At 28.5% G+C, this 23,881-nt stretch overlaps 1 protein-coding gene across 1 annotated transcript in view; it reads right to left on the bottom strand.

Annotated features, from left to right (window-relative positions):
* Positions 1-23,881, bottom strand: part of LOC107169787 (uncharacterized) — a 97,644-nt gene that overhangs the window by 23,642 nt on the left and 50,121 nt on the right. Inside the window, exons 2-3 of the mRNA XM_089228587.1 lie at positions 17,892-18,097; positions 16,146-16,281 (exon numbers count right to left, since the gene is read on the bottom strand). Of these exons, the coding sequence (XP_089084713.1) occupies positions 16,146-16,281; positions 17,892-18,097 (342 nt within the window). The remainder of the gene's footprint in view (positions 1-16,145; positions 16,282-17,891; positions 18,098-23,881) is intronic.

A 23,881-nucleotide genomic window follows, 5' to 3' on the forward strand; every position in this document is an offset into this window, starting at 1 on the left:
ATATTGAATGTAAAAATATAAAAGAGTACAATAGAAAAAATATATACATAAACTGAGTATAATACCTACTGTAACTTAATTTGTATTAAATAAACGTTACATAAAAAAAAAAAAAAAAACATTATTTAATAACTTTGTTCAAACACTGTTCCGCGTAAAATTCTAATTCAACAAACGAATTTTTGTATAGAAGAGAATTTCTTTTTTTCGTGAACTCTGTGACTGTAAGCAAAAGTATGTATAATTTATTATTTGAAACAGAGAAAGTAAAAACATAAATGCATAACATTAGATGTTATATACGTGTTTAAAAAAAAAATATAATAAAAAAATCCTAATGATTGGTAAACATTGTAAATAATAATTATAATATCTGCGTTCATAGGTATACACAAAAATATAAATGAACACTACTGAGCATAGTGAGCTTATGCAAATAAAAACATTTTTTTTTTTTTAACTATCCCGCAGCAACTAAGGCCATTGGGAAGGGGGCAGTACTGTAGGTTTTATGGAACGGTAGGTTGGTTACACATGAGTGAGAGTTTTGGTAGAATTTCTATTGGGGCACCCGTAGGTTTCTGCCATGCCCCGGAGTGGGGTACTTTTTTTATTTCGCAAAATAATAAAGCGCATTGATGTTACTTTACAATGACATGATAACCTGAATAAGTTTTTTGATTTATTTTGCGGGAATGTCATCTGGGCGTGTTTATTTCTGGAAATTAATTGCGAATATTGAATGTTTTAAGTTTGAACACGGTCGTGTTCTTATTCATACGTATATTGTATTTTTATTGTGTTTCAAGAGTATCAACTCGACGTATCTTATTGTGTTAGAGGAATAAATAAATAATTTGAATGTCTAAGAAACCCCAATAGACGACCATAATAACACAATTTAAACTACTATAATAAAAAAAAAAACGGAAAACTCGTTCTGTTCTATTATAGTTGTGGGTATCGGATACACCTCTTCATTATAAGTAGGTCACGACTATAATCATTATATATAATGAATGTGTTTGCAACATAATCTTCGCTCGTTCATTCAAACCAAGTGGTTGTTGTCATATATATATATATATATATATACCTAATTCCATCAGGTTAATAATGATAGTTAATTGAATTTTCACACTACACGAATTGTTCTTGTGGAATAGTTAGACTTGTATAAATTAAGTTTTCCATTCAATCCTCTCTGATTAATGAGGGATATTGGTTGGCTATTCTCACTAAACGAACTAGTCTCGCGAACCGAATTGTTGGACTTGTATAAATAAAGTTTCCAAGTTATACTTACTTTTCAGGTACAAGAAATCTATGACCTACATTTAAACTAACAAGATTAAATAACGCATACATAAAAATATTATTATTATAACGTTTACACATATGTAATTTGATAGGAGCCTGAAATAGTAATGCAATAATACTTTACAGTGTAATAGTGAGTACACGACCTGTCACCCGAGTAACCCCGTTCTTGAGGGGGTATTTAAGATCACAGGTGCAGTGGAGAACGAGTTGTTAAACAATTAAATTAATTAATGGTGATAAGGTTAGTGTATTACACCTATATTTAATTGATTTAAAATTATATATTCAAAACGTAGAGTTGAATGTTGTTCCAGTCTATCTATAGTGCACAATACGAACCCTGAAACTACCACCTATGTAAATAACAATAATATAATATGATCGTACTCAACGTTTCTGTGTTCTGAACCTAAGCAAATTCGTAGAGTGTGACATAAACGATGATTCGGTCGCAAGCTGTAGATCGTTATATATTCAATTTGAATCAAAGATAAATCATTGTACACGAAAGATGCTTCTGGGTGGAGAGTTATCTGTAGGCCTATATTGCTAAAGATATTTAATGTGTTTATCATAGTAATTAACTTTTCTGTTTGTAATTTTGATAAGGAAATGGCAAAAAGTTTCCTTCGAAGAAAATTTTTGTGATTACAATAAAACAATTTAATGTCGGAATTCAAAATTTGAACTCAAAATATCTGTAAATATAAATTAGGTGTTTGTTATTTTGAAATGTCTATAATAATATAAAATTAGGAGAAACCTCGCAGGTATTCAACTAATAAAAACTAAACGTTTTAAAAACATTTTTGTGGTTTTGACAATAATATTATATTAAACGATTGTAAAAATCATGACCATACATTTAAAAATCTTTAAATGGCACAAAAAGAGTCCAAATATATTGATAGTTGTATCATGACATTCATACAAATGTAGTACGATTCATGTTTAATAAAAAATCAAACTCCCTGATTAAATTAATTACTTATATTATAATTACCTACGACTGTGAGACATTATGAGAACAGCTTGTTGAAAACTGATTTTGCATAAGCTTTCATAATCTTACATTATTTCATTATTTTGTTTTTTGTTTTTGTTTTTTGTTTTTGTTTTTTTTTTTTTTTTTTTGTAAGGAGAACCCGCGGCAACATAGGCCATTGGGTGTGGGGTGGTACGGTAGGGGTTATTTTTTTTTTGTATATTTGTTTGTAGGTTTTTAAGTGGGCAGGGTTGTAACACGTGTTTGTGTATGTTTGGCAAGGATATGTTGCTAAAAATCCCGGGTGGTCACCCATCCGGGAGCTAGCAACTGCGGCCGGTACGTACGCTCAGTGCGTTTTCGCAGATTGAGCGTACGTACGACCGCGCCTCACCAAGCCACTATTTTGTTTTTGCGTTCTACGAGTACCATAAATAATGTTTTACTTTTTTTCACCGCTAAAATTCCAATTACACCTAATTTTTACTATATATTATATTTAAAAATTTACAGATTGAATCATACCAAGAAAAACTAAATTAAAAATTAAGAAATTCATCTCTTCACTGTAAAATCAATACAAATCATCTCGTTCGGAATTTATAAACAATGAATAACCATGATTGGAAATTCCACAAACATAAACAAAATCGAATTATACTGAACAAACACGTTACGATGTTTTGGATTCTAAGAATTGAAGAAAACGCGTATTTGAACACAGAAAAAATAAACATACACATATAAACAATCTAATAACACAAAATATATTATTATATGTTTTCCAAATATCCTGAATGACGTATACATTATCATATATTTATGTAGGATAGGGTTAATATCGTCTACTTATTTTGTAAGTACAATGCTGTGAAAGTCGATATTACGACTTTACCACATATTTATAAACGATATTGAAACTAAATATAACATATATATATAAATATTTATTTATTTATATTTAATATATATTCGTTTTCATCTCATAACGATTACTAATCAAATCTCGAATATACATTATATTATTAAATGTGATTTTTATTTTTTGTAATTAAATCAAGCTATACACAACAAAAAGTATTTTTTTTCTTTCTCTAATAGTAAAACATTTGGTGAAATTTAATACTATAAGTGCATTTAATATAACGATGACCTGACCTGAAGACGTCGATTCAAATATAATTAGATTATATAATGCCGGTGTAACAGGCGATTTTTACCCCCCTGTAAATTTTACCGAGGGGGTAAAAATCGCCTGAGGTAAAAATCGCCTACCGTAACAGGCGATTTTTACCCCCCTGTAAATTTTACCGAGGGGGGTAAAAATCGCCTGAGGTAAAAATCACCTACCGTAACAGGCGATTTTTACCCACCTACAAATTTTACTGAGGAGGTAAAAATCGCCTGCGGTAAAAATCGCCTAACATAACCGGCGATTTTTACCCACCTATGAATTTTACCGTAGGAAGGTAAAAATCACCTGAGGTAGAAATCGCCTGTTATACTTAACTTAAGTTAAGTAAGTAATTTTTACACCCTAGCCACCCCTAGGGCCTAGATAGTTATAGCTCCTTTTCTTACTTGAAACAGTTACTTTATTATTTTTAAGACTTCAATTTAAGGTAACTGGTAGGTACTTATAAATCGTTTCATCAAACTTAAATTGCAATATCGAAAATATGCCATCTTAGTAGCCTTTATATAGTAAAATAGGTACCTATAAATTACATTTATATTATTTTTTTACATATGAATAATTCTTTTGAAAAATGTTTACCATACGAGTATAATCATAAAGTATTTTACCTTTATTACCTTATTAGTTATTAACAGGGTTCGGGACAAAATTTGTCCCAATAGAAAATTGGATATCCAATATCCATCATAGATTTAGTGAAACATTGTAGATTATTATACAAATGCGTTTTATAGTGCGGGAAATTCAACTGTACAATTTTACTTTGTTTATTTTTGATTTATTTGCTATATTGACGCATATTTAACTATTTTTAACAATTTATGAATACCTAATAGAATTGTTTAAAATATATTAATTAAACTGTTGAACAATTAATTCCAAAAATTTGTTTTAAGCATAGTTATACTATTTGTTAATTATCTGACGCAAAAATATTACACATTAATGTGATCTAAAAATACTCAAAAAAAGCAATTTGAATTAAACGATAAAAATAATGTAGTTATCCGAGCTGGATATAATCTTAATAGGAGAGCTTTCCTGTTTGAAAACATTAGAAAACATCGAATACTTCAATACAATCACAAAGGTAAAAATTGTATTAATAACAACAAATTTGTAGTTAATATTTACGCACATATAGTAATATTATATTATAACAAATTATGTAAAACAAGAATTTTAAAATTAAATAACTATACATAAAATTATTAATTATTGGAAAATACATCATAATAATATAATAGATATGAATTGAAAATAATAAAATAACGAATATCTCTTACATTTTTTTTAAGTTTGATTTTTAAACATCTAATTAATAAGCTTACTTTAGCATATTTGTTCACTTAATAAATTAATTACAAATTTTTTTATACAACACTTAAAACCACATCAAAGTGTACGTTACCTATATTTCTTATATATATACATCTTTCTGTATGATAAATATTTTTTTTTAAACTAAAGTTTTTGTTAAAAAGTTGCCAAGTGTTCGTTGCTGTTGTATAAACGTAAATTGATGTTTTTAATAATTGAGTTGCAGCAAAAATCTCTACATCAGTACCCCAAACACCTACGAAAATAAAATTTACATGATCCATAATGTTATATTATATATTTAAAAAATGTATATCCATAAAACATAAGTTCTCGATAATTCTGTTGTATTTTTGGTTGTATATAATACATTAGTAAAATAAATCTTACCATCATTATATATTTTATTTTTTTCTAGATAAATATCAATTTCATCCTCCTTGCCAACGTATTTATGGATATTTGTATTAGTCTTGACCACCTAGAGTAATTTAGAAACAAAATTGCTTAAAAAAATATTATTTACATAGATTTTTTCTATTAAATTTGTACATTACATACCTCAGCAATATGTTTACGTATTTCTTTATGGTTTTCCTCTGTGCCTGTTATCCAATATGATAATGCCCTGTATAAACAATTACCATCTCCTAAAATGTTTTTTGTTTCTGCGGGTTCACTTAAAAATTTTCCTCTTCCTTTGAATTTCAAGACTTCAGTTAGGTTTAATTTTAATTGTTCGCATTTTAAAATCTGCCATGGTTTTGCAATTGGATTAAAAACTCGACTTTTATTCATTCCTGAAAGGCTCACCGTGTCATTATTTAAAACCATTTGACTATTTTCTTGTTTTTCAGTATCATCTTTATCTTCATTAACTTCTGTATTCATATTTTCCTCTAATATCTGTCCTTCTAAATTATTTTTTAAATCAACTTCTTTCATATTATCAGATTCTTTAAAATGTTTTAGGTTACTAAGATGTTGTGTTTTGGCTAATGTTTTATTTTTGGATTTTAATGTAACTGTATTTCCGTTGTTAATTGACACAATTGTATAAGGTCCTTCCCATGGTACATATTTCCAACCACCCTTTCTGTCATCTCTCTTTAAATTTCTTACCAAAACTTTGTCATTTTTTTTAAATATTTGACCTGTGTTATGCCGCTTTGAATATGACAGTCGTTGACGTTTTTGGGCCTCTCCGATATTTTTATGTGCGTGATTTTCCATAACGTTCCTCATGTTTATCATTTGATTTAACGTCTTATCAAAATCGTCTTTATTGAATGGATCTTCTGTCTTACATTTATCTTCTTCTTTTCCTTTTTCAATACTATCATCTAAATCAATTGGTAGTATAGCTTCACGTTGGTATAGCATTTTAAATGGGGAATAGCCTGTTGAGGAATGCTGAGCAGTTCGGTGAGCAAATAAAACTCCTTGTAAAATAGAAGGCCATTTATTTACATTGTCTTGTAAAACTTTGAGCAAGCAATTTTTAATTGTTCGGTTTTGTCGTTCGACTAGACCATTTGCCTGTGGATGGTATGCAGATGTAACCCTTTGTTTAGTTCCTGTAAGCCGAGATAGCTCGATGTTAAGTGAATTCAAAAATTCCCGTCCTTGATCGTTGATTTGAATCCTGGGACACCCGTGTCGACAAATAACATCGTCATACAAAAATCTTGCTACCGAAACCGCAGTTTTATCATATAACGGCCTAGCTTCGGACCATTTTGAAAAATAGTCGATAGCCACTATAACATATTTATAACCGTCCACCTCAGGAAGTGTCATTAGATCGACTCCAATTTGTCGGAACACCTATAATAATATTAAATTATAAATTTATATTTCTCAATATAATTAATTTTTAAATTGTTGTTTTGGATTAATAATGTATTATTGTTATTTTTTGAAACACTATGCAATAAAAAATAGTTTTATTTTAGTGTCGAACTTATAAAAATTTCAATTTACCTATTTATTGAAAATAATATTTTCCATTTTTTAATGGATACTTAGGTATAATAATAATTAATCATTAAAATATATAAAGTTACAAGTTCAACAAATTATTTACTATAATATATTTAAAAATTATTTTTCTTCCAGACTATCATATTATTGGGTCACATAAATATTGAGTTCTCATGTGAAAACCACAGAATATAAAAACATAAAACAACCAACCAAAAATATTATTATACAATAATATAATACCTAACTATCACGGTCCGAGATTAAACATTTTTTTACATATTATTTAGTGGTGACCATATGTTTTCATTTTCCAACAAGGCTTTAAATTTCATAGTTTAAATTTTGAGTGAAATGATGAATGTATTGATTATTTTAATGATACCTATGTTTTTTTCTGTTATCATATTTTGGGGCAGTAAAATTTTTTTGATTTTCTACTTCAACATAATTTATGGTAAAAAATTAAACAAAATAATGATATTTAGGAATAGTTAAAAAAATTCCTATGAAATTTGTTTTAACAAAAAAAATTGTGTTTGTGTTTTAGTATAACTAAAAAAAAAAAAATTATATTAATAATACCCATAAATATATGACATTTTCTTCAAATATTCATATTAGCTGTTTATATCTACCATGAAATTTTCTAAATATTTTGACTCTTTTTGAGCTAGTATTGTACATAATCAAATGTTTTTATTATTTTATTTTTAATTTAATTATTATGATAAAACAAAATTCCACTTGGTTATAAAACATGAAAATTTAATACAAGGTTTCTAATTAGATTTAATTTACGTAAAAAAGTTGAACGTAAATCCATAATATTTTTTATGATCATCCGAAACTAGAATTTTAAAAATATTCGCCAAAATCGTGAAAATTTGTAATTTATTTTGAAGTTGAAAATTTATAAAATGTACAATCAATTTGTATAACCTAGGATTGAAGAATTAAAACAAGGTTTCTTATAAAAAAAAAAAATACTGCAACCAATAAATCTAAAAAAATTGTTTACACAATTTTTGTGTAAACAAAGTAAATATAATATGATCGGTGGCGGAGAAATGCATTATTGCTCTCTTGTACTCCAATGAACCTCTGCACCAATAACTACATCGAGGAATATTTTAAAAATATTATTTTGTCTACATTCAGGTCTGACAATATAACTTATAAATTTTTATATGTATCATATAATCTTAACTTGTTATCACATTACCTGTTTTGGAACTTCGATGGATTGCATTTCTGGAACAACTTTCAAAGTAGCTGGATTTACTTTCTGACAAGCAGCACATTCTTGAATGAAAGTACGAACGTCTTCTGCCATATGAAGCCAATAGAATCTAAATATTTATGTAATATAACAAAAAATTACATTAAAAATAACAGATTATGTATTAAAATATGTAGATACATACTGTATAAATATGCATTAAAACTTAACACTAACATATTTTCTTTAATATTTCGTAAAATATCAATTAAATTATGCGAAAGCAAAAATTGCTTATGTTGAGTCGTATGTAAAAATTAATTAATTTAATATTTCAATAAAATGTTAACCTTTTTTTTATCAAGCGTTGTGTTGTGTCTCGTCCTCTGTGAGATGATAATGCAGATGATTCTTCACTTTCGTTGGATCCGCAATGAATCATTTTAATTATTTTAATTTTTTCGGTATTATCGAATACAACACGTGCTTTAGTTTTCTTATAAATTAATATTCCATCTTCAATAGCATAAGGTTTGCACTGTTTCCGAAAATTTGATTTATCATTCCGTTTCTGTATGTACGGTGGATAATTATTATTTATTAAAAATTGCATCACATCTCTTAATTCGGCACGCTTATACTTTCGTTCCGTGTCAATATCATTATTCTTTGCAGCATCAATGTTATCGTCAAATTCTAATAAAAATACATTAAAATGTTATAATATACGGTATTATATAATTAAACTACTTTAAAATTTAGCAGGTCACGTGGGATAATTAATAACATCTAAAAAAAAGTAGAGTGTATATTATAAATATTTGGTAAAAATATCAGGTGTATATAACAATTAATATTTTCTGAATTAAAACAAGAAAACTAAATTTATTTTATCGAAAACCGATGTTGAATAAAACAAGGCTGGGCAAGTTAACGATTTTTTTTAACTCGTTAAGTTATTTTAAAATAATAAAGTTAAGTTAAATTAAAAGTTAATCATATTTTTTTCGTTAACTCGTTAAGTTAAAAGTTAACTTTGAAAAAAAAAGTAACTTAACTTAGTTTAAAGTTAAAATTTTCTAATTTGCAAAAATAAAAAATTGCACACATAATATTAGTTTTTCTACGCTCAAGAAAATTACTGGGGAAATTTTGTACAATGAATAATATTTGATACATAAAATTATTAACTAGCTATCAAAAAACCTACTTTTCCAAAATAAACCTCATTAATAATTTGCATTATTCTTTGCATTAAATCTTTAAACAAGACGTAAGTACTTACTTTTAATTCATCTAACCTATAGAAAACGAAAACACTCTAAATAAATAATATTTATTCCCATTTTTTTTAGTAAAATAATTTATCGATATCTTCTACTTCTACATTATTTCTATTTATAATTGCATATTTTGTATCTTTTTCCATGAATACACAATTATTATTACCTTTCTTATAATTGCAATCTTCTAAATTTCCATGTAGCACATCACTATACATATCACAATCGACAAAATCCAAAGAATTTAAATTCTCCCCTTCATTTTCATTTGTTTGTTTGATATCATCCCATGGACGAAACATCCTGCTGAATCTTTATAAAATTAAAATAGAAATTTTTTGTTTTTTCCGATTTTTTTAAAACTATCGCAAAATTTTTACTTTTGACCTCTGTAATGCACCAATGATATACACTTTACGTCTTTACATAATTTTAAAATCTCAATACATTCATCACTTCGTTTGAATCTAAAAATCAGTCTATCCGAATTTGGTATTGAAAACACCGGTTACTATTTAATCCAAATTGTATGGTTTATGCATTTACCGAAAGGGTTAAATATTTGAAATTTATTTGAAAAGTGTATTTATATATCATTAGCTCGTAAAAATATCGATTTATTCCAATATATTTCGGCCGAGAAATTCAGTGTTTCCGAAATTATTAGTGAACACTGCGGTATACTATGCCTATAGTATAATGTGTACAAGTACAATTCTATAAGCCCCAACTAATAATGCCTTTGAATTACAACGATTACTTTCCATTAAATATAATATAAATTTAACACTTATGACTTTTACATACATAATGGTAAGGATAAATATGGGCTCGGGATAATTTACGTTGCTATAATAATTCACTGAATAAGTGTATAATTTTAAAATTGTTTATTGAATACCTCATAGGTACTATATTATTTTTAAAAAAAGCCAAACTGTTGAATTGGAGGTCTTTGGATTTTTTTAACATTCAGCATATTCTATACGACTATACCTAGCAATTAAAATTTTTACGTATTAAAAAATTATTTTACTAAATAATTGATTTAAGGGTAAATAATCAAAAACTATTTTAAAATATGCAATAAAAATCAATAAATCTTAAAAATATGCATTTGTAGAAATAAATCCCAAAATATGCAAAAATATGCACAATAAAGTTTTAAACTTTAACTCCAAACACCACAACACAAATTTTTACTAGATCAGATTTATTCTTTTTACTTCCCGAACAAATATACAATTGCATAAATACCCGATCCCTGGTTATTACTTATTTTATTTAGTTATATTAAAAGTACATTAATTATAATATAATACCTAATTAAAATATTTTTATTTAGGTACTTACCCTTTACGGAGATTATAAATGAAGATTCTGATAAAAAAAAATCGATAATTTAAATATCGTACGCACAACACATATGTTTACATTAAAATATACACATTAAAAATTTGTAACACCGTGTTGAAGTCTTCAGAACGAAGGTGAATACGGGAATGAAAATAATAATCTGAAATTAGTCTAAAATGTCTTTAATGGGTCCTATATTATTATTTTTTGTCCCCTTCTTCCCTCATCTCTAAGATATCAGATATTGACATTGCATTACTTTTTTTTACCAAGAAGTTATAAGCTGTTAACTATAGTATAGTTGATATGGGTATGGGTTTAATGTTTATCAACATTTTTTGGTATGTTCTTTATGCATACTAAGCGCGTCTAACGCGTATGGCTCTACTTACTGTATAGTGTATTGTCACAAGTAACAATATATAACAATAGTCTATCTACCTGTCTAACTATTACGAACCGTTGAGTAGTATACGTATAGTAACGTTTTGGTTATCGCCAACCGCCATTATCGGTTACCTTTGACAGACGGGTCACTGTGACTCATAGAGTATTCTATGCTGTGACTGCCGTACCTTTAATATAATCCAAATTAAATTTTAACCTTATACTATTCTTTGAATTCTTTTTCGTAATTTATTTTATTGAAGTAGTATTTGTGGCGATTTTATTATTATAATACAGGCACATAGCATTGCATAATGTTTTTCACTTTTAACTTGGCTTTCAATGATTACATTCTTTGACAAACAAGACTATAGATTTCTGTTGCGGTTCTCCAAAGTGTCTTGGACTGTTGGATATTAGTTAAAAAGTTATCTAAAACGTTTGCATTTGTTATATATCAGCTATAATACATATGCTTTTCCGGTGTACAATTAGTACACACTAGATCAGCGGTTCCCAATCTTTTTCCCATCACGACGCATTATTATTAGTTATTATAAGTCACGGCACACTTTGGATAAATATTAGATCGTATATAATCAAGGGTTAAGTATTATCTACTTATCGAATAATAAGTTCAAATTGTCACGGCACACCTTTCAAATTTCACGACAAACTAGTGTGCCACGGCACGCCCTTTGGGAAACACTGCACTAGATATAGGTATTATGTTATGCAGTTATTACAAAAGCCAAGGGATAACCATGTTAAATTTGTAACATTAATATGAATATTTATTTATTTTTTTTTTTTTTATTATGATCAATTTTATTTTATGTTTTAACAAATTTTATCATTTTTTTATCGGTAATTACTTACCTAAGTATAATATATTATTGTAGGTACCTAGATACCCTACCTACATAAAAAATCAAATTAAAATGTAACTAAATGGTCTAAATGTAATATTATGAAAAAAAACCATAAAATATTAAGCAAAATGTTAAAATATTAAGTAAAATTGTGTTCTTAATTTTAACATTCTAAACTTCAATAATTGATGTTATAAAAAAAAATTAAGTACATGAAATATACTAAAAAAAATATTAAAAACGGATAAGTTAGTTATAAGTTATAACTTTATAACATAAGTTGGATAGCCACAATAATAAATTTAAGTAGTTCGCTAATTCGATAATTAGGTACCTACTATTATTAGTATTATTCAAGTATTTGGAACACATTAATTAATTTTTGCAGTTTTGTATAATTTCTGGTAAGTAATTCAAAAAGAAATGATCTATAAAAGTAGGTTTTTCTCATAATCTTCTTAAACGTTTAAAAATTAATCGATTAAGAAAAAAAAATTTTTCCAGTGTTTTCAAGCTTAATAAGAATAAAATCGTCAAACATAACAGGCGATTTTTACCTCCTCAGTAAAATTTTACCTCATGTGATTTTTACCTCCCTACGGTAAAATTTATAGGGGGGTAAAAATCGCCTATTACGGTAGGCGAATTTTACCTCAGGCAATTTTTACCCTCTCGGTAAAATTTATAGGGTGGGTAAAAATCGCCTGTTACGGTAGGGGAATTTTACCTCAGGTGATTTTTACCCACTAGGTAAAATTTATAGGGGGGGTAAAAATCGCCTGTTAGGGTAGGCGAATTTTACCTCAGGTGATTTTTACCCACTAGGTAAAATTTATAGGGGGGGTAAAAATCGCCTGTTAGTGTAGGCGAATTTTACCTCAGGTGATTTTTACCCACTAGGTAAAATTTATAGGGGGGTAAAAATCGCCTGTTACGGTAGGGGAATTTTACCTCAGGCGATTTTTACCCACTAGGTAAAATTTATAGGGGGGTAAAAATCGCCTGTTACGGTAGGGGAATTTTACCTCAGGCGATTTTTACCCCCCCGGTAAAATGTATAGGGGGTATAATTCGCCGGTGACACCGGTAGCGAAAAATATTATTTTATTAATAATATAATATTTAAAACTGTGTAATAAACATTTTTACAATTACTATTATATTATTATTATTATTATTATTGTATGTATCGAGCAGCGGGAGTGGTTTTTCATTTTCATATTCTATCGGTTGAAAACCCGTCAAAGTTGTCGGGCAAAAGATGCCACCGCGCGAGTAAACTACAAAACCAAGTATAACTTTTCTCTCGGTATTTCTCTTTTTCTTTTTTCTGGTCTTGTTCACGTTCTCCATCTCCCGTCGTTACGGTTTATTTGTTTTGGATCTTTGCCGGGTGCGAGATTGAACACGCGCGCGCACGCACACACACACCAGTAGCACAGTAGCACACTCGCACAAACACCACACACATTCAAGGCGACACGATGATATTTTTGCGTGCCACGGCGACCCGGGATTAAAATTTACACGACGACGACGCGACTCGCGAAAAAAACACAGCTGTCACTAACGGCTTTCTTTCAGGCGGTTTTCGGGAAAAACAATATTATTTTCACCCCTGACTCTCCCTTTCTCACTCACCACACAAACACACATCCGTTACGCGGTCATCCAGCTTAATTACTTTTATAGTCTTAATGGTCGGATTTGTGCGGGTGGTCCGAAACCACCAAAACAAGCGCGAAAAAAAAAACTCGATAAATTCTATGTTATTAATAGTCGTCACTACGGCCGCCCACGATAGGGCGCAATAATATTATTTAAGCGTGGTTGACGAGTGTTGCGAGAGGAACGAAAAAAACTATGAAAAAACCAACCGCTTTAGTATAAAAATATCATCAAGCCACCGCCGCCACCACGCCGATTACGTTTTTACGTCAAACGCCCATGGCTTCCGCCGCCGGTCCGTAATTAAAATACATTATGATATTATAAAATAATAACGTCGTTGGCGTTCGCGCGTATTAATCTGTACAGTATAATAACCGTGTTGTAACACACTCGACATTTGTTTGAACTACACTCCCGCAGCTTCGGGTGGAAATTTAGGTGCAGACTACGAGGAAGTCAAATACAATATGAGTAAAGTCACTTCTGTTAGTCTTCTGTCACTTCAAAAGCGTGTTATATGTGATTGAGGGACGATCGACGACTGTTATTTTTATGAACATCGTCTTTGTTATTTAAAGTTAAGATTTGTTCCGCTACACGGTTTTCCTGGGCGTGGCATTGTATTATTCGTGATTTTTAGACGTAATTTGTGTATTGAACTATTACAGGGTTGCAATTTAATTGGTGCAATATAGGAAAATAACGAACTCAAACTGTAGGATATTAAACTTTTATAAACTTTTTATTATTTTTATTACCAAGATGAAGTGCTATAAAATATAACTGTAGTAAAAAAAAAATGGTTTTCATCATACTAAATTAGTATTCGGATAAAGTACGACAAAATGCAAAATATTACCCTGAATTGGAATATCCAAGTAAATAAGATTTGGAGTTAAAACAATCAATGGATTAGACAAAAATCTAAATTTGAAATAGAATGATGAATATTATGCTTACTTAGACAATTTTTTACCGATTCGACTACATTATATCACTATTATCAAAATGAAGCTTTTATAACTACGTTTAAGTGAATTTCTCGCTTTTTATTATTAACTTTATTTCAAGAGACATGCATTTTTTAATTTTGTATTATTATATACAATAATTTCATGGTGATCCGGCGATCCGGATAGGCAATTTAGCTACACTATTTTTATAATTAGTTGTAAAAATTATGGTTTCTTATTTAACTATCAATACATCAAAGTATGTGAGTCAGTTGTATAAGTGATGTAGTTAATTTATTTTATTGTTGTATTTCAAATATTATAATTTAATAATGACTAAATCCAATGTAGGGTACTAAATAAGAAACTTAGTATTATTTTTAATATGCTTTTAATTTCCAACGCATAATATTATTGTAAATTTTAACAGTAGTAGGTGTATGTAATACATGTATACAAAATGGTTTTACGAAAATTTGTATAGTACTTACCGAGATACAGTCTTGTTTTAATAGTAGCAACTCACTACAAACATCTTTTAGCACCAATGCCAATTACGATGATTACGCGGTTGTTGTGATTACGGTTGAACCTTTACAACTGTCTTTCTTGGGTTTCTGTAAACCTTCAGACATTTGAATACCAGTCTACCACTCACGATTTCCCACAATATATTTTTATGAAACACATGTCAATTGTAATATTTCAGAGTAAAATTTTATTCGTCATATTATGTACGAAATAAAATAAAATATATGAAATAAATTGTACAATCAAAGTGCATGTATCCTATAGTTGTTTTGAATCATTATTCAAACCGTCATATAATTTCAAAATATTTATCAATCAAGAGCGCGTAGAACTGAATCGTACTATTTAGTAGTAAAATAATTTATTTAAATTGGATTTAATTATACCCTTGAAATTAAGGCAGAGAAACTTGGCATTTGGGTTTAATTTTTAAAAAAGAGCTGGCTTATCCACAAGAAAATATAATAACTCGACAAAATGTTTCTTTTAAGCCCCTCATCATTATTTATGACCGAAGTTCATGAATAAAAAATGGCATATTTTGTATAACGTGCGGTTGACGTGTATGACATATCATTATACGGCTAATAATAATTGTTATAAAACAGAACATTAGTCGTACCTACGTTGGGTTTTTATTTTTTTATTTAACCAACGAATCTTTTATCATTAATAAACGTACATTGTCGGCTGAAACGTAATACGTCTGTTCTATATTATACGATATGAAAAAAATCGATTAATATCGTCAGCTGTCACTCGATATTTTTCAAAACCACTAATCTTGAGTGATATCTAAATTAAATCATATTCAACATCAATTCAAAGTATTTGATTAAAGTGAGAAACATATCGACAGGTTCCGAAACAATAAACATTGTAGTAAATTATAATTTAAATCGATAAATTCGAATTTACAAATCGTAAAACTAAATACAAACAGGAAAAACCATACACGCAATATATATATTATATGATCGTTTGTGACTTGTCGACGTAATCCATATATTTTGTATGAAATAGTGTTGTTCAAACACAGTTTTAAATGTTTTAATACTTACAGACAACGTGCATCCATGAGGACACGATTTTCGTGTGAAATGACGGTGCGTCAGCTGATACCTCACATCGGTATTTTCCTGACAAGTGTCTTTTTACGTCTCGTAATACCACTTGATTAGGTCCTGATTGGCTAACCTGATTTGACATATAACAGAAAATCAGTGTGATTAATTATATGAGAGAATATGTAAAAATATAATTTTTGAGTACTGCTAAAAATACGCGGACATATATTAGTACTGTACATAAGCCAACTAGATCTATATTGTCTTATCGTATTATTCGCTGAAATTAAATAACCACGAAACATTTTCAAATTACAAAACGTTTTACACATTTTCCCCGATTTTGACAATACTTTAAAATTTAAAAACAAATAATTGTCATAAACTTGAAACGGTAGGTACTAGCAGGAATTTATTTAAAATAATAGAAGCACGATATTCAAAATAAAAATGTATGTATGCTAATTGAATATAAACTTTTAAGATAAATCGCCATGTATACAATAAGAACAATACGCCGTTGACAGAGAAAAAGCTTTAATAAGATTTACGTAAGAAAAAATATAAATACCCATAAAGAATTCAAAACATCTATAAAAAGTACTATTTTTGTTCAAAGAAAACGGTTTTCTTAAAACACAAAAAATATATTTACTTAAACTATATTAGGTATAATTAACTGTCTGAATTAAATTGAAATTAGAAAAGTATAAGGTTACATATTATGCAAATATAATATCATGATTGTTTTACATTTAAAAAAATAGCTTACATTATATTTAATTAAACGCTTCGGATAAAAGAGTAAAGTAATAATACTTTTTCGTTGCGGACTAATAAAAGTAATTACCTAAGACTTAATTGAAAATAAAATATTTGACATAATAATAGTATGAAATTACATTGTAAATACAATTAAAAAAAATTCTACAACGCTCCTTATTTTGGAGATTGCTGTAATTGAACAATTTACTACTATAATTGTTAAACTTAATTTTTACTTTAGAGTGCCGATTACATCTTACATTTTGATAAAACTTTTGAATTTTGTGACTAAAATTTCGTAAAAATTCAAAAAAGTGTATCATGTAATTATTGTCTTTTACAATGCATTCCTAACATTTTATAAATATTATATACAAAAAACAATATCAGTTTACTGAATCGTATTATTTCACGTTAATCGGTATGCATCCCATAATATAATATGCTAGATATTCTCCATTATAATGTTTGATCATTTATTAACGTTTCGTATAATATAAATACAATAATTTATGATGATATTCTGCGGAGTGTTTCCGAATGGTAAATGATAAATTTCCAGTAGGGGTTTGATGTAAAAACGTAACAGTCCGGGTTCGCATATGACGCACGTGTGCAGCTTTTAACACAATAATAACGCGAGTAACCAAAGGGCTATACGACCTACAGCAAACACACATGCTCATTGCTCGTGCTTATATACCTATGTGGTGACCCAAATAATGATAATTTGCATAATGGTATATCATTTTTATTATTGTTATCAATGTCGTAGCCAGTAAATTAATTTTTGTGTGCAGACGGTTGCACTTTATTTTTTTTCTCTAGTAGAACTAAAAGTACATTTATTACCATCGTTTATATAAAATAAACCGCAAGGAGTGGCACTTGCACCCTGTGCACCCCCCCCCCCCCACCCACCTCCTTGGCTAGTAGTAGTTATTGTCTTGCGAGTAATAATTGCAGTACACTTACGTCCACGTTTATGCCGGGCCACGGGAAAACTCTGGTGTGTGGCAGTTCCTTCGGCACGTACCTGAAGAACTCCTGACGACCTTTGTACCACTTGACAGTGTACAGTGGATCTGATTCTAGATCGTAGGTGCACGTCATCTTGGCCGAATCGCCGGACGCCACGGCTACGGGAACCGTTATGCTCATGTTGGACAAACTGTCGCATTCTGAAACACAATGACACGCAAGATTAATGAAAACACACTCACATCATTCGAGTCCGGGATCGTGGTCGTGATACGACGTATTATTTAAGTATCGGCACGGCAACCATCATTATTTTTAATAAGCAGTGGCATTTTATATAACGGCTTTGATCGTTCAAATTTGTGTAGGTATTCAGTGGTCATAGTGATTTTCAGGATCATTCCATTTTAGTTTTTGCACTTCTAAAAAGCTATTTATGAGCAAATATTTGCGAGTGTGCAACAAAATCGAATATGATTTAAACGTATACAATTTATATTTTATACTAGAATACAACGTATTCAACGCATGAAGCTTAAAAATAACATAATTTCAGTTAAATATTTGTTTTGCGAGAAGTCGGAACAAAACATTATGTATGGAAAATATTTACAATATGCTTTACATATGTGATAATGTGGAAAATTACACACCAGACCTGTTAAATGCATTACACATAATATATCTTTTAAAACTAAAAATATATTCTTCTCTAAGATTAAAATTACACAAGATTTATGATTGATGGTACTATAGTATAGTACATTAATACATCACTGATACCCAATAATCGGAAAATAATATAATTTAATGTAGATTATTTTATCTCTACAAAAATATAAGTGAAAGTTGAATACTTTTACGTCGTGGAAACTCACTGAATATTTACGTTATTTTTAACTTTAAAATATTTTAAAACTTTAAACCAAATTTTGCGTTTTCTGTATTTTCGGCAACTTGCCTGATGACGATTTTTGGGAATGTATGATATTAAAAGTTTGACATGATTTTTATAAGAAATATATATATATTATTAAAAGTACAACTTTGCGACCGACAATAAGCTTAGTGCTTAACATTTTATCATTTTAAACAAATAATAAGAAAAAACACACTCTACAAACATTATTGAATCTTATAAACCATAATAGCTAAAGTTATACAAGTGAATGTAACTCAATAGTTTAACGAAATCAATGCTTTAACAAAGCTTATTCCGTTTAAAGCTTAAAAATACTTAGATAAAGTACACAACTTAATTCACTACAGAACATTTAATTGATTTTAAAATTTCAATCAAATAATAATATTATTAAAACCTCTAGGAATATAGGTCAAAAAAATAAAAGTTATCAAACAGAACTATTTTATATTAGGAAATATATTAGATAGATTTTATATACATGACTTTCATCAGTTTGGTAACAATGAATTTCAAGATGAAATAAAGAAACATAAAACAGTATCAAAGTACTACAAAATGTCAGGAAAACTAAAATATGAAAACTCACGCTATGTTAAAAACCATATTTATGTTCATTATTATACAGGTACAAACTACAAATTTGACGTCAAATTTCATTCTTAAATCATCCTGCAAAATTAAATTCCATTTCCTTTGTCAAATAAACAAACGATCTAATAACAGAGCATCAAATTATGAATAGTGTGAACTTGTATTCTACAACTTCTGGGGAATGTGAGCAACAACTTCTCGTGACTGCAGTTATTTTGTAGACATTGCAAATAAATAATTCATTTCATATCTTATTTTGTAATTTAAAAAGAAAAAACACATCTCTACAGGCTTCATACCTCACGTACAGTGTATAGTGTATCTGTACTTAACATCTGGCGTAAGAGCCATATGCTGCAAAGAGAGGCTACTGTGATACTATAAACTTATAAAATTGAAATTATTTATTTAAATGTCTACATTGCTATGCGTATAATATTATTATAATAATATACATTGAATATTATAATATGCACAGTAATAAAATGTATAAATGTATTAAAGTCATAAGTTTTCATCATAAACATACAATATAGGTACATATTATTCTAATATTTAATTTATGATATACCTATGACGTATTCTATACTAATAAATAAAATTATCAAAATCATATTTCGAACAAAATCATTCTATTATGTATAGTATAAAATATGTATAATATAATGCATACCAAGAGTTTATTTTAATCTTTTTTTCATAACTAATTTCAACAAAGTTTTTTTTTAATTTAATTAAGCGTATTTGAAAAAAATACGATGATAGAAAAAATATACAAGTCCAACATATAGTTTTAAATACAAGCGATAATATTATCGAGTCATAAGCAACGGAATTTTAAAATGTATAATTATAAAATTTAGTAATTAATATAAAACGTAATAAATTATTATTATTATTATTTATGCTCTCTTGTAAAAGATTAAAAATAACTACTAAGGTGAATAAAATATATTAAATTTAAAATCAATTTAAAATTAAATTAAATATTTTTTTAAATGATAAAAATTGATAAAATTTTGCGATTTTTTAATAAAAAAAACAATATTTTGATTCAATCATAAAATAAATCTAAACTTAATAATATTTAAATCTCGGAAATTTCCGATATTTAGTAATTTATTTTAACTTACAGTGTTCGTGTAGAAGCTATTATTTAAGAAATTACTTAGAAGTTACATCATATATTCCGTTTAGTATTTTACTAAGTAAGTGATGTCCAAAAATTTAAACATAATTTTTTATTTTAGGTTTAGAGTATAATGTTATGTGTTATATGCAACAAATAAAATTATTATATTTACTTAAATATTTAGAAAAGTATTTCGCGTATAGAGTCACTTATATTAAATAGTTTTCTAGTTATTTATACACACGTCGATTTTTTTATAAACTTAAATATTTGATTCTGACATTTGTTAATAAAATATAGCATATCTATACAATATATATATATATACATTATCATAAGTTATTATTTTAACATTTACTTATATATATATTAAGGCATTATTCGATAATACAAATGTTTTCATTTCACATTCTCATGTATCTCTCAATAGAATACGTTTTATTCTTCGTCAAACTCATTGGAAATAAATTTGCTTGTGACACCTGTACGGTATACATCACATTTATTCTGTAAGTAATTTGTTTTAATTTTATATAGGTAATTGAGCACACCACAAACGTGTATATTTTTTGCTGTTTTTTATTCCATTAAAAAAAATCGGTTTTTGCTTTTAAGCTTTGATAAACACATTTATCTTGTCAATACAAAGTATGAAATATACTTAATATCAGAATGAAAAAAATGTATTAATAATATCATCATGGATATATGATTCATACGACCATATTATTTGCGGCATCAACGTGAAACGATTAATTTTAGTTTAATTTTTATCACAAAAGTTGTCCAATAAATTATTATTTTACAATTGTTTCAAACATCATTCGCTATTGTTTCAAACGCCATTTTTATTAGAAAAATAATAATGTATATATTTATATGCATACGTATAAACGTTCTAGATGATAAATTACACATGAAATAATAGGAATGTAAATAGTAGGTGTTAGGTATCTCAGTAACTGGTATAATTAAAAACATTATATATTATGTGATTGATTATGATTTTCAACTAAATGCAGCAGCTATAATATTATGATTAAAAATAGTAACAGTAATAAAAATTGAGGATTCGTTTTGAAAATCAATTTTAAAAACGAACATTAATTAAACTGCAATAAATACCATTTTTTAGGTATAATCACTAGCGCGTTCAGACATAATAATTATTTATGCTAATTAATATTCTAAAGGCATATTTATACACCAGTCGCTTTCAAATAAAAATGATATTAAACATCATAATATTATAATTTTATATATTATTATATTAATTGATATTTTTGTTGTTGTTTTTTAGTGTATAACACATTTTAATTTAATTTATTTTTAATGGATACACAATCTAATTTAAATAATCACAAATATTATTTTATTCGATATTTACTTGCTTTTAAATGAGACAAAAATGGATTTAATTCAAACATGTTAAATATACTTAAAACCCATAATGGTGCGTCATTCGTAGTGATATATTTTAGTTATTATAATTATTATTTTCATTAAATTCAAAACAAAACTTATCAGCAAAACATACAACCAATGTATGTATTGAGAGGACCATCTTGATTTAATGAACATATTGTTACATTATAGTCGTGGCAATACTATTAAAATACAATCTAGCCGTTAAAGTGTTATAAAATAGGTACTATGTTGTAATGTATGCATAATCGACTTCTACAAACACCGTAGTCAGTCCAACAAAGCTACAACAACACTGTAACAGTACTTAAATAATTACCAGAACATTTCCGCGTAAACTATATGCGTACACACCTACAATGTGGCTAAACCTAGCTTTTGTTACCGAAAAACACGAATTTTCAACCAGCATACTATCATATTATTATTATTAATAATAATAATAATAATATGTTCATAGATTCGGGTGAGAGGAAAAGCGCGTTTGTAGTTTTTCGTATACAGCACAGAATACTATACCGAACAATAACAACGATTAATAATTACGATTATAATTATAACAATATATCCAATCTCGTTTACGTTATGATTTGGAGAGGATTGAAGCGGTACGCATAATTTATTATATGGTATAATTTAAACATCATTTACAATATATTATAATTCGATCAATGGTTTTAGACGAAATATTACATCGCCAAACAAACAAAGCCGAAGTGGATACGATGACCACACGTGGTGTGCGACAGTAGTGTTAATATGTTATATATAGTGAGGTAGGTATTGTGCGTCGCGATGTTCAATACCTAATTTTGAAATCGATGATAAATCATCACGTTCGAAAAACGATTCTCGATTAAAATTGCGCTATAGTTCAAGTCTCTTCACCTCTTCAACGTGCGTATGTTCTTATACATATATGATATGATGTGTAGTTTTTCTTTGCACGCGTATACGCGAAAAACTCCGAGAGTGTTTTTGAAAAATGACCTATTCCGTATTCCAAGTACCAAATACTACTATAATAATATTATGGTCTCGATTTTCAATCAATAGACAGCAGGGTCACGAGAAACTTTAGGAGCACAATTCTTCTACCCGAAAACCCCGTTTGGAGAGTAAGATGATAATATATTATATTATATTATTATGGCGATAATAGTAATAAGAAAATATATCAATAAATAACCCATATACGATCCCGCAGTATTTATCCACCGCTCAAAATCTGAAATGCACAGTTTAAATAATTTAATCATAATTGTTATAGGTTACAAATAAATCGGGGACAGTGTGATCCGGTGCATCCCGCACTCTTCGTCACATTTTACGAACGACTGAGATTGCTGTACAATATAATATTATCACACAGAAATCCATAATATTTTATGTATATACGTCATCCTGTGTTGGTCTGGTACTTAAAGGGCCCTGGATGCATTTCTTCAGAAGTCCCCAAAAATTTTATATTATAAAATGATAAAAAAAATGATTATAAGTAGCGAAATATTATATTTTTAATAATATCGAGAACCCTTGACACAAATACGCGCGCAGGCCCCGGATGCGCTCGCGGCCCAGCGGCCATGGCCCGGCTCACACTAACATCATCTATTATTTAGGTACATATATTATATTTCTCGCACGCACGCACGCAAACAGACATTAAGTCTGACTAAACGGTCACGTCGATCTCCGACAATGATGAGTAAGCGATGAATCCATCACCACCGACGCGCGTGTTTACATTAAAGGACATTCCAATTTGAAGGGTTGTCGTGGCGCAGGGATGAGGGTCGGTTTGCCGATTATAACGGTGGTGTGGAAATGCATTGGAGAGGGGAGGGAGTGAATATCGGGCAAAAGGACTGCCCTCGGATGTCAATAACACTCCTCGCACTCTTTAATATA

This window comes from Diuraphis noxia, unplaced genomic scaffold, assembly GCF_037042655.1.
Source record: "Diuraphis noxia isolate RWA-SAM2 unplaced genomic scaffold, SU_Dnox_SAM2 contig0005, whole genome shotgun sequence".
Taxonomy (NCBI): Eukaryota; Metazoa; Arthropoda; class Insecta; order Hemiptera; family Aphididae; genus Diuraphis; species Diuraphis noxia.